This window comes from Apodemus sylvaticus, chromosome 14 (genome assembly GCF_947179515.1).
Source record: "Apodemus sylvaticus chromosome 14, mApoSyl1.1, whole genome shotgun sequence".
In the NCBI taxonomy this organism is placed as follows: domain Eukaryota; kingdom Metazoa; phylum Chordata; class Mammalia; order Rodentia; family Muridae; genus Apodemus; species Apodemus sylvaticus.
The window spans coordinates 327,008-340,446 of record NC_067485.1 but is presented as its reverse complement, the minus strand read 5'-3'; the positions used below and the strand labels follow the sequence as shown (position 1 = coordinate 340,446).

General features: G+C 39.4%; 1 protein-coding gene across 3 annotated transcripts in view; it reads right to left on the bottom strand.

Moving 5' to 3' along the window:
- Positions 1–13,439, bottom strand: part of Mfsd14b (major facilitator superfamily domain containing 14B) — a 63,087-nt gene that overhangs the window by 17,268 nt on the left and 32,380 nt on the right. For all 3 annotated transcript variants that reach the window (XM_052156900.1, XM_052156903.1, XM_052156901.1), the window contains exon 4: positions 2,624–2,751. In XM_052156900.1, the coding sequence (XP_052012860.1) occupies positions 2,624–2,751 (128 nt within the window). The remainder of the gene's footprint in view (positions 1–2,623; positions 2,752–13,439) is intronic.

Below are 13,439 nucleotides of genomic sequence, written 5' to 3'. Positions count from 1 at the left end.
AGCATTCAGGTACTGAGATGTGACACAGGATGAAGACCAAAGGCTGATGACTTCTGTTCATGTAACTCTTAATATTCTGGTAGCCAGAAGCTGATAGCTTCTGGCAATTTAACTCTTACTGTTCTGGGGTCAAAAATGACTTTTAGCATTTTCAGAGAGGAAGAAAAATAAAGAACAAAAGTCAGGCATGTGCACGCGCGCGCGTGCACACACACACACACACTCACACACACACTCACTCACTCACACCCACACACACTGGCTGGGACTATCTGCTTCATCAATTTAACACATGTACATGCATACTTATATACATACATATATATCTACATATGCAATATATGTACACACATATAGACAGATACATACATATAGACATATTGTACACACAATAAACAGAGAAATATATGCATTTGGTGAATGGGGCAGAGTCCCAAATGCCACACGTATATACATTTGTTGGATTGAGTAGAGCCCCAATAGCCACACTATATTTCTTCTCTCTGGTCTTCTTATACTTTCTTAGAAAAAAGTTCTTTATAAAATCATATCATGGATAAAATGTTACACAAAGCAGTAATTACAGAAGGATACTGACAGCAAGTTCAAAGTAGTACTCCATTCTATAAGTTCAAAGCAACAGTTTCACACGGCCTTGCTTTTTACTATAGTGTACATCTGTGGTTTCATCCTTGGATTTGACTAGAATGAATATTTTTCCTTGATCACAAATCTGACCCAAGACTATTTTTCTTCTTCATGAAACTTATGAAAGCTCATTGTATTCCTTATTATGTAGGCTTTACTTACTAGTCTATGAGAAGGGAGAACATTCTATTTTTGATTCTAACTGTAATATATCTTTCAGGCAAAACAATTAAAACCATCTCCTTAAATTTTCTTCTTGGAAAAGCCATCAAGAGACTGCTCCACCCGGGGATCCATCCCATATACAGACACCAAACCCAGACACTATTGTGGATGCCAAGAAGTGCTTGCTGACAGGAGCCTGGTATAGCTGTCTCCTGAGAAGCTCTGCCAAGAGTCTGACAAATACAGAGGCAGATGCTCACAGCCAACCATTGGACTAAGCATGGGATCCCTAACAGAGGAGTTAGAGAAAGGACTGAAGGAAGGAGCTAAAGAGGTTTGCAACCCCATAGGAAGAACAGTATCAACCAACCAGACTCCCTAGAGCTCCCAGGGACTAAACCACCAACCAAATCGTACACATGGAACAACCTATGGCTCCAGCGGAATATGTAGCAGAGGATGGCCTTGTTGGGTACCAATGGGAGGAGAGGTCCTTGGTCCTGTGAAGGCTCAATGCCCCAGTGTAGGGGCATGCCAGGATGGAGGTGGGAGTTGGTGGGTGGGTGGGTGAACACCCTCACAGAAGTAGGGGGAGGGGTAATGGGATGGGGGTTTCCAGAGTGGAAACCGGGAAAGGGAATAAATGTAAATGAAAATATCCAAGAAACGAAAAGGAAAAAAAACTTTCTTCTTATAATTATTTTAATCAATTTATCTAAACAGATTTAATTTATCCAAGTTCATCTTTATTTTGACCTGAAGGAAATTTGCTGAATACAGTGGACTAATGCCCAGGAATTACTAGGCTATCTGATAGTGGCAGGAAAGGCATATCAACAGTGAGAAGCAATCCTAAAATAAAGTCTCTGCTGTGCCTCTTTAGAGTGCACCCATTGCAGTCATATAAAACAGTGGGCCAAGTGAGTTTCTCAAGGAAACTCACTTGCTTGCCATAGCCTTTCCTAGATGACTTCTGTCAAATACTGGCTAAAATACTATCCCCTAGTCTAAAAAGATTAAAATTAAAACAAGGGGAAAAAAAAGAAGCTTGAGAAAATCCTAACTTTTCTAAGATAATTAAATTATCTGGATTCATTATACTGAAGAAGAAAATTGACTAAATTCATACCATGTTTTAGAATAAGCTAATGGTCTTTATTGAGTGTACAAGTGAAATAATGCTCATTAGTGCCACCATGCAGTGAGATGACAAAAACAATACAATCAATCACAAAGTCAACCAAGTCACAGTGGTGAGGGCAGGAACTGTTAGCACACTTTCAGCACTGACCGACCCTACAACTGATATTGTGACATACCAGCTGCTCTTAAAGGCACCTTGAATTTCTTCAAGTAATTTATTTAGTAATTTAGCTTATTTTGAAATGGTTAAAGAGTATTCTGCAGATTAAAGTAAAGGTTGAGTTTATAAATGATTGAAATTCAAGTGTTTTGGATTTTTTTTCTCCTTTTGGAATTTTGCATGTATATGATGATCTATCCTAAGCATAGGACCCGAATATAAAATAGAAACTATTCATATTCTATATATTTCTTATATATATAATCTAAAAGTCATTTTATACAATATTTGAAATACTTTTTCATTTTTTAAAATACTTGTTCATTATGATGAGGTAAAGTTTATATACATTTGATCTAGTCATAATTGTGTTATTATCAGTGCTCAAAAACATTGGGATCATTTCACATTTTTTGAATATTTGGATTAGGAGCAGCGGCCAACATAATTTTATTTAAATAGGACTCAAACCACACCAGTATGATAGTGAAGAGTTCAGCAACTCACCATGGGCTAATCCTCATTAGTGGGATAGGGAAGCAGGTAAAGAAGACAGTGCCAAGGAGAAAAGGCTTCCTGCCCCAAACATCAGAGAGAGCGCCTATGAGTGGAGCACTCAGAAAAGAGAGCAGGCCCTAGAGAATAAACAGAAACAAAGGTTAGATTTAAAATGTGATCCTTCTAATACTTATAGTTCTTTCTTTCTAGATCTATTGGCTTCAATTCCTCTTATTTCCCAAAAAAGTAACATGTGACACTGAGAAAGAAAGAAAAGAATCCAATTTTAGATAATCCCACCACCTCTCCTCCCACCTTCATCAGACCTGCTGATCCAGAAGCATACAGGATAGATTCCCTTCCTGCACCCATCTTCCTTGCCTCCAGAATCTTCTGGGGTACCCCCAGCTGTCCTGAGCCACATGCTATCCTTGTTGAACACCAATTTTCCTGCTGATACAGCCCAAGGATACCCATCAGAAGCTTGCCACACCAGGATCATCAAGGTTAGGTTGCCTCTCAATACCTACTACAATCGGAACATCCAGGGACTAAAGCCATCAAGATGGCTAAAGGCCCGTGAAAGAACACAATCAAGAAAAGCCAGGACAATATGATACCTTCAGAACACAGCTACCATACTACAGCAGGCCTTAGATAGCCAAACACAACCAAAGCACAAGAAAATGACCTTAAATCCAATGTTGTGAAGACGATAGAGGCCTTTAAAGATAAAATTAATAAATCCCTTAAATAAATACAGGAAAATATAATCAAATGGGTAGAGGCCTTTAAAGAGGAAACAAATCACTTAAAGAAATAGAGGAAAATACAATTAAACAGGTAAAGGAAATAGATAAAACTGTTCAAAATCTGAAAATAAAAATAGAAGCAATAAAGAAAACACAAAGTGAAGGAATCCTGGAAGATGGAAAACCTAGAGATGTAAACAGGAACAACAGATATAAGCATCACCAACAGAGGTCCCTTGGGGGATAGGAATTCCACAGGAAGATCAACATAATCAAATAACCTAGAATTTTGGGGTTCTCAGAGACTGAACCACCAACCAAAAAGCATAGATGGGCTGGACCTAGATACCCCACACATACATAGCAGATGTGAATTTTCTTGTCAGTCCTGAACAACTAGATCAGGGGTTATCCCTAAAGCTGTTGCCTGTCTGTGGAGTTTATCCCCATTCCCCTAACTTGGCTTTCTTGTTGACCTCATTAGGAGAAGCAGCACCTATTCCCGCAGAGACTTGCAAAGGGTGGGGGTGGGGGCTTCACTCTCAGTAAAAGGGTAAGGGGATGGGGAAAGGGACTAAGGGGAGAGCAGGGACAGTGATCAGGATGCAAAGTGAATAGATAAGCTCAATTAAAAAAACAAAAAAGAAAGAAAGAATCCAAATTTCCAACACAGCTGAGGTTAATGAGAGGCAAAACAAAACAACTACTCCTTGCCCATTATTTGCCAGTCACTGCCAGTCATTTTTAAATTATTATCTCCAATAGGTAGGTGGGCAGTGGATAGATGAGACAGGTGTAGAAAAATATCTATATGAACTTGGGTAATGAGTATATGGGTGGCCACTATATTATTTCTATATTTAATTTTTATAACATTTTTAAAATTCTCTACATATCATACAAATAAAATTTGCTCAAATCTAGCCCATATACATGCTATGTCATCACAACATGTAACACAGCTTTATGAACATACCATATTCTTTTGTTTAAATGGGCTTATACATAAAATACTTCTGATGCCATGCCTAAAGCCAGAAAATTACTGGGTTGTTTTTTGTGTTTTGTTTTGTTTTGTTTTGTTTTGTTTTTTTAATCAGGAGCAGAAAGAATCTAGTCTTTTAGATACTGGAGCAGAGTTCTTTGCTCTATGAAGAGGAAAGAGCGTTTCAGACTTCTCCCACCTGGTATCTATCTCGTTTAGAGTAATTTCAATACTCTACCACAATATTTTTGTTACTTTATCTTCTCTATTGGATTAAAAACAGACTAATGTCACTAGGTGTGGTTCTCTTTCAACTCTGTACTCTTGATACCTGTAACAGGGTCTTATAAATAGCAGCTTTCAAAGATTAGAGGTAAATTAAAATTGTAATAGGAAATCAACTAACTAGGAAGAAAACAGGAACAGGTTCCAGCATTCTAGGCAACATTTGAAAGGCACAAAACAGCAGACCCAGGCAAACTGAAGTAGAGGAGGCAAGAGGAAAAACTCAATGGAAAAAAGGAAAGCTAAATTTCTGGGCTCCTATTAGATTGAAAAAAAATTTGCAGTCAAGCAATCAAATCTTATGATTTCCAAGTCACAAATTTAGTATATTCTCATATTTAAGGAAATTCACTCAATCTCCCTTGTATTACTGCCATATTAACAGCTAAAACATTACAATGATTACAGAAGAAAACCTCAGATTTAACACAATCAGCTTCATGAATTAAAAAAAGAAACAAAAATCTCTCCAGCGACTGAGCAGGGAACACAGGAGTGGCAGAACAGCTGGGAAAGGGTCCGGCCTGACTCCACCTGCACCCAGGAGTTGGGAGGTACCACCACACTCTGTGCCAGGGGAGAGCTGGTCACACAGGGGTGCTGAGACAAGCTTGTGGCCCCACAGGGAAAATCACCAGCCTGAGACAGCAGGACCAACTAACATCAGAAATAACCAGATGGCAAAGGGCAAATATAGGAACCTTGCTAACAGAGATCAAGGCAATATGGCACCATTCAAACCCAATTCTCCCACAACAGCAAGTCCTAGATATCCCAACACAACAGAAAAGCAAGATTTGGATTTAAAAATCACAGCTCATGATGCTGATAGAGGGCTTCAAGAAGGACATAAATAACTCCCTTAAAGATATACAAGAGAGGAACCGCCAGATGGATTTCCAGAGTGGTTGTTCAAGCTGATTTCCAGAGTGGTTGTTTGAGCTTATAACCCCACCAGCAGTAGAGGAGTATTCCTCTTTCTCCATATCCTCGCCAGCACCTGTTTTCTCCTGAGTTTTTGATCTTGGCCATTCTGACTGCTATGAGGTGAAATCTCAGGGGTTTTTTTATTTGCATTTACCTCATGACTAAGGATGTTGAACATTTCTTTAGGTGCTTCTCAGCCATTAGATATTCCTCAGGTAAAAATTCTTTGTTCAGCTCTGTACCCAATTTTTTATTAGGGTTATTTGGTTCTCTGGAGTCTACCTTCTTGAGTTCTTTGTATATTTTGGTAATTAGCTCTCTGTTGGATATAGGGTTGGTAAAGATATTTTCCCAATTTATTGGCTGCCATTTGTCCTTTTGACACTGTCCTTTGCCTTACAGACTGGGCATGATACTACTGGAGGACCCCGCTATACTACTCCTAGGCATGTACCCAGAGGATTCCCCAGCATGTAACAAGGATACATGTTCCACTATGTTCATAGCAGCCCTATTTATAATAGCCAGAAGCTGGAAAGAACCCAGATGTTCCTTAATGGAGGAATGGATACAGAAAATGTGGTATATTTACACTATAGAGTACTACTCAGCTATTAAAAACAATGAATTCATGAAATTCTTAGGCAAGTGGGTGGAACTGGAGAATGTCATCCTAAGTGAGGTGACCCAATCACAAAAGAACACACATGGTATGATCTCACTGATAAGCAGATATTAGCCCAGAAGCTCAGAATACCCAAGAAACAATTCACATATCAAATAATGCCCAAGAGGAAGGAAGGAAAGGCCCCTGGTCCTGAAAAGGCTCAGTGCAGCAGTGTAGGGGAAAACCAGGACAGGTAAACGGGAAGGAGGTGATTGGAGAACAGGGAGAGGGAAGAGAGCTTATGGAACTTTCGGGTAGGGGGGATCCAGGAAAGGAGATATCATTTGAAATGTAAATAAAGAATATATCAAATAAAAAAATAAAAAATACAAGAGAACACAGGCAAACAGGTATAAGCCCTTAAAGAATTAGAGGAAAGCACAACAAAACAGGTGAAGGAATTGAACAAAACCATCCAGGATCTAAAAATGGAGGTAAAAACAATAAAGAAATCACAAAGAGAAACAAGTTAGGACATAGAAAACCTAGGAAAGAAGTCAGGGGATGCAAGCATCAACAACAGAATAAAAGAGATAGAAGAGAGAATCTCAGGTGCTGAAGATACCATAGAAAGCATTAGAAAATGAAAAATGTAAAAAGTTCCTAACCCCAAAACATCCAGGAGATACAGGCCAAATGAGAAGACCAAACCTAAGGATTGTAGGTATAGAAGAGAGTGAAGATTTCCAACTTAAAGGGCCAGTAAATGTCTTCAACAAAATTATAGAAGAAAACTACCCTAACCTAAAGAAAGAGATGCCCATGAACATATAAGAAGCCTACAGAACTCCAAACAGACTGGACTAGAACAGAAAGTCCTCCCGGCACATAATAATCAAAACACCAAATGCACTAAACAAAGAAGGAATATTAAAAGCAGTAAGAGAAAATGGTCAAGTGACATATAAAGGCAGAACTATCAGAATTACACCAGACTTCTCGCCAGAGACTATGAAAGCCACAAGATCCTGGGCAGATATCATACAGACCCTAAGAGAATACAAATGCCAACCCAGGCTACTATACCCAGCAAAACTCTCAATTACCATAGATGGAGAAACCAAGGTATTCCATGAAAAAAAAAACAAGTTTACACAGTATCTTTCTACAAATCCAGGCTCTCAAAGGAGAACGAATGGAAAATACCAACAAAATGAGGGAAGCTACACACTAGAAAAAGAAAGTAGTCTTCTTTCAACAACTCCAAGATAGTCACACAAACATAATTCCACCTCTAACAACAAAAATAACAGGAAGCAACAATCACTTCTTAATATCTCTTAATATCAATTGGCTCAATTCTCCAATAAAAAGACATAGACTAACAGACTGGATACATAAGCAGGACCCAACATTTTGCTGCATACAGGAAACTCACCTCAGACACAAAGACAGACACTACTTCAGAGTAAAAGGCTGGAAAACAATTTTCCAAGTAAATGGCCCCAAGAAACAAGCTGATATAGCAATTCTATTATCAAATAAAATCATCTTTCCACCTAAAGTAATCCAAAAAGATAAGGAAGGACACTTCATACTCATCAAAGGAAAAATCTACCAAGATGAACTCTCAATTCTCAACATATATGCTCCAAATACAAGGGCAACCACCTTCATAAAAGAAAGTTTACTAAAGCTCAGAGCACACATTACATCTCACACAAGAATAGTGGGGGACATCAACACCCCACTCTCATCAATGGACAGATCAGAGAAACACAAACTAAACAAAGAAACAGTGAAACTAACAGAAGTTATGAATCAAATGGATTTAACTAATATCTATAGAACATTTTATCCTAAAACAAAACAATATACCTTCTCAGCACCTCATGGTACCTTCTCCAAAACTGACCTATACTCGGTCACAAAACACACCTCAGCAGATATAAGAAGATTGAAATAATTCCATGCACCCTATCAGATCACCACGGACTAAGGCTGGTCTTCATTAACAACAAAAACAACAGAAAGCCCACATACATATGGAAACTGAACAACACTCTACTCAACAATAACTTGGTCAAGGAAGAAATAATGAAAGAAATTAAAGTCTTTTCAGAATTTAATTAAAATGACAGCACAACATACCCAAACTTATGGGTCAGAATAAAAGCAGTGCTAAGAGGAAAGCTCATAGCTCTGAGTGCCTCCAAAAATAAACTGGAAAGAGCATACACTAACAGCTTAACAGCACAGCAGAAAGCTCTAGAACAAAAAGAAACAAATACACCCAAGAGAATTCGACTGCAGGAAATAAGCTCAGGGCTGAAATCAACCAAGTAGAAACAAAAAGAACTGTAGAAAGAATCAACCAAAGCAGGAGCTGGTTCTTGGGGGAAAAAAACCCAACAAGATAGATAAACCCTTAGCCAAATGACCTGATGGCACAAAGACAGTATCCAAATCATCAAAATCAAAAGTGAAAAGGGAGACATCTGTCACTGACAGATACTGAGGAAATCAAAAAAATCATCAGATCCTACAACAAAAGCCTATATTCAACAAAAGTGGAAAATCTAGAGGAAATGGACAATTTTCTAGACAGATACCAGATACCAAAGTTAAATCAGGATCAGATAAATGATCTAAGTAACCCCTAAAGAAATAGAAGCAGCCATTAATAGTCTCGGAACAAAAAAAAAAAAAAAAAAAAAAAAAAAAAAAAAAGCCCAGGACCAGATGGGTTCAATGCAGAGTTCTATCAGACCTTCAAAGAAGACCTAATACCAACACTCTTCAAACTATTCCACAAAATAGAAACAGATGGAGCACTACCCAATTCGTTTTATGAAGCCACAATTAATCTGATACCTAAACCACACACAAAGATCAAAAAAAAGAAATAGAACATTAGACCAATTTTCCTTATGAATATTGAGACAAAAATACTCAAAAACATTCTTGCCAACCGAATCCAAGAACACATCAAAACGATCATCCACCATGATCAATCAAATAGGCTTCATCCTAGGAATGAAGATGGTTCAATATATGAAAATCCATCAATGCAATCCACTACATAAACAAACTCAAAGAAAAAAAAGCGCATGATCATTTCATTAAATGCTGAAAAAGCATTTGACAAAATCCAACACCTCTTCATGATAAAAAGCCTTGGAAAGATCAGGAATTCAAGGCCCATACCTAAACACAGTAAAAGCAATATACAGCAAACCAGTAGCCAACATCAAACTAAACAGAGAGAAACTTGAAGCAATCCCACTGAAATCAGGGACTAGATAAGGCTGTTCACTCTCTCCCTACCTGCTCAATATAGTACTTGAAGTTCTAGCTAGGGTAATTAGACAATGAAAGGTGGTCAAAAGGATTCAAATTGGAAAGGAAGAAGTCAAAGTATCACTATTTGCAGGTGATATCATAGTATACTTAAGTGACCCCACAAATTCCATCTGAGAACTCCTAAACCTGATAAACAACTTCAGCAAAGTGGCAGGATATAAAAATTCACTCAAACAAATCAGCAGTCTTCCCATACTCAAAGGATAAAGTGGCTGAGATAGAAATTAGGGAAATGACACCCTTCACAATAGTCACAAATAATCTTAAATACCTTGGTATGACTCTAACCAAGCATGTGAAAGACCTGTATGACAAGAACTTCAAGTCTCTGAAGAAAGAAATTGAAGAAGATCTTAGAAGATGGAAAAATCTCCCACGTTCGTGGATTGGCAGGATTAATATAGTAAAAATGGCCATATTGCCAAAAGCAGTCTACAGAGTCAATGCAATTCCCATCAAAATTCAAACTGGATTTTCATAGAGTTAGAAAGAGCAATTCTCAAATTCAACTATTATCAACAATAAAATAATTTCTGGCAGAATCACTATCCCTGAGCTCAAGCAATACCGAGCAATAGTGATAAAAACTGCATGGTAGTGGTACAGTGACAGGCAGGTAGATCAATGGAATAGAATTGAAGACCCAGAAATGAACCCTCACACCTACAGTCACTTGATCTTTGACAAAGGAGCTAAAAGCATCCAGTAGAAAAAAGAGCATTTTCACAAATGGTGTTGGGTCAACTGGCAGTCAACATATAGAAGGATGCAAATTGATCGATTTTTTTTATATTTTTATTTTCTATATTCTTTGTTTACATTCCAAAACTGATCCATTTTTATCTCCCTATATAAAGCTTAAGTCCAAGTGGACCAAGGACCTCCACATAAAACCAGATACACTGAATCTAATAGAAGGTGGGGAAGAACCTAGAGCACATGGGCACAGGGGAAAACTTCCTGAAAGAACACCAATATTATATGCTCTAGGATCAAGAATTGACAAATGGGTCCTCATAAAATTGCTAAGCTTCTGTAAGGCAAAGGACAGTGTCAATAGGACAAAACGGCAGCCAACATATTGGGAAAAGATCTTTAGCAATCCTACATCCGAAAAAGGGCTAATATCCAACATATACAAAGAACTCAAGAAGTTAGACTCCAGAGAACCAAATAACCCTATTAAAAATGGGGTACAGAGCTAAACAAAAAATTCTCAACTGAGGAATACCAGATGGCTGAGAAACACCTAAAGAAATGTTTAACATCCTTAATCATCAGGGAAATGCAAATCAAAACAATCCTAAGATTCCACCTCACACCAGTCAGAATGGCCAAGATCAAAAACTCAGGGGACGGCCCACGAGAGTGCAGCAGTGGCTGGTCCAGCCGAAGGGCCATCAGCAGTGGAACCAAGGCAACACAGGGTCCAGTTAGGCCCTGCGCCCACGACCACTGACCTTCGCTGGCCAGCCGGGCTGCAAGCAACTGCGAATTTATGGTGCCTTTCACCGCACAGAAGCCACATCAGAACTCTGCCTCCCGCCAGTCACGAGAGACTCGCCTCCATCTTGGTGAGGTACACAAACATAACCCGAGGCCAACATCGCAGGGGTCTAAGCCCGACGGGTATAGGCCTGCACCCAGGCCCTGGGCTGTTCAGGGCGCCATTGGGGTGCCAACCCAGCCAGGAGGTTTTTTTGCCCGCGCCAGCATGCGCGTCACCATTTTGCCTACAGGACACCAGAGAGCTCTAGCCTCTAGCAGGCAAAGGCAGTAAACAGGCATAGCCTGAGGCTAACAAAGCGGGGGTCTAGGCCCCAACAGGCCCTGGACTGACCCCAAGAACTGGGCAGTTTGGTGGGCCATCTGTGTGTCAACCCGCCCAGGAGGTTGTTAGCCCAGCAGACTCTCCCAGCACTTTCAGGTAGCTCAAGCGCACACGCCCGCCATCCTGGCCACCTGAAAGAAAGACCCAATTAACAGTCATAGCCCGAGGGGAACTTTGCTAGGACCTTGGCCTCCCAGGCTTTTACCTGGACCCAGCGCCTGAGCAGCCAGGCTAGCCTTGTGTGCACCAACCCGGTTGGGAGATCAGCTGCCCAGCAGAGTGATCAGCACACAGAAAAGGTCCGGGCAGCATACACCATCAGCACTCCCTGAAGGTGCAAACGGGCTCCATCTGGTTCACAGACACAATCTGGGGCAAAGCACACTAGAGCTGCAAGGGCACCCAAGAGGAAGACAGCACATCAGCAATCAGCTACAGAGGTAACCCAGCCATATAGTGTTGCAGTAATAGCCCCAGAGCCCCTCAGGAGGCCCAAACACCAGCCAGGGACAAGACCAACTAACTCCAGAGAACAAGATGGCAAAGGGCAAACGCAGGAACGCTACTAACAGAAATCTAGGCAATATGGCAGCATCTGAACCAAACTCTCCAATATCAGCAAGTCCTGGTTATGCCAACACACCAGAGAAACAAGATTTGGATTTAAAATCACAGATCATGATGCTGCTAGAAGAACACAAAAAGGACATAAATGAATCTCTTAAAGAAATACAGGGGAACATGAATAAACTAGAAACCCGTATAATGGAAACAGAAAAATCACGTAAAGAAATGCAGGAGAATAAGGCTCAAGAGATAGAAGCCAATAAAGAAGAAACGCAAAAAAAAACTTAAAGAAATGCAGGAGAACTTGAGTCAAGAGGCAGAAGTCATGAAAGAGGAAACACAAAAATCTCTTAAAGAAGTACAGGAAAACACAAACAAACAAATGATGGAACTGAGAAAAAACATCCTGGATCTAAAATCAGAAGTAGAAACAACTAAGAAATCACAAAGCGAGACAACTTTGGAGATAGAAAACCTTGGGAAGAAATCAGGGGCCATAGATGCAAATATAAACAACAGAATACAAGAGATGGAAGAAAGAATTTCAGATGCCGAAGATACCATAGAAACCATTGACTCAACAGTCAAAGAAAATGCAAAATGCAAAAAGCTTGTATCCCAGAACATCCAGGAAATCCAGGATACAATGAGAAGACCAAATCTAAGGATTATAGGTATAGATGAGAGTGAAGACTTACAACTGAAAGGGCCAGCAAATATCTTTAACAAAATTATGGAAGAAAACTTCCCAACTTAAAGAGAGAGATACCTATGAATATACAAGACGCCAACAGAACTCCAAACAGACTGGATCTGAGCAGAAATACCTCTGGCCACATAATAATTAAAACCCCAAATGCACTAAGCAAAGAAAGAATATTAAAGGCAGTAAGAGAAAAAGGCCAAGTAACATATAAAGGAAGACCTATCAGAATCACACCAGACTTCTCACCAGAGACCATGAAAGCTAGAAGATCCTGGGCAGATCTCATACAAACTCTAAGAGAACACAAATGTCAGCCAAGACTACTATACCCAGCAAAACTCTCAATCACAATAGATGGAGAAACCAAGACATTCCACGACAAAACCAAATTTACACAATATCTTTCCACAAACCCAGCTCTACAAAGAATAATAGGAGGAAAGCTCCAATACAAGGAGGGAAACTACACCCTGGAAAAAGTAAGATAGTAACCTTCCTTCAGCAAACCCAAAAGAAGATAATCACTCAAATATAAAAATAACATAAAAAATGACAGGAAGTAATAATCTCTATTCCTTAATATCTCTTAACATCAATGGACTCAATTCCCCAATAAAAAGACATAGACTAACAGACTGGATAAGGAAACAGGACCCTACATTTTCCTGCATACAGGAAATACTCCTAAATGTCAAAGACAAAAACTACCTTAGAGTAAAAGGCTGGAAGACAATTTTACAAGCCAATGGTCTCGGGAAACGAGCCGGAGTAGCCATTCTAATATCAGATAAAATTGACTTTC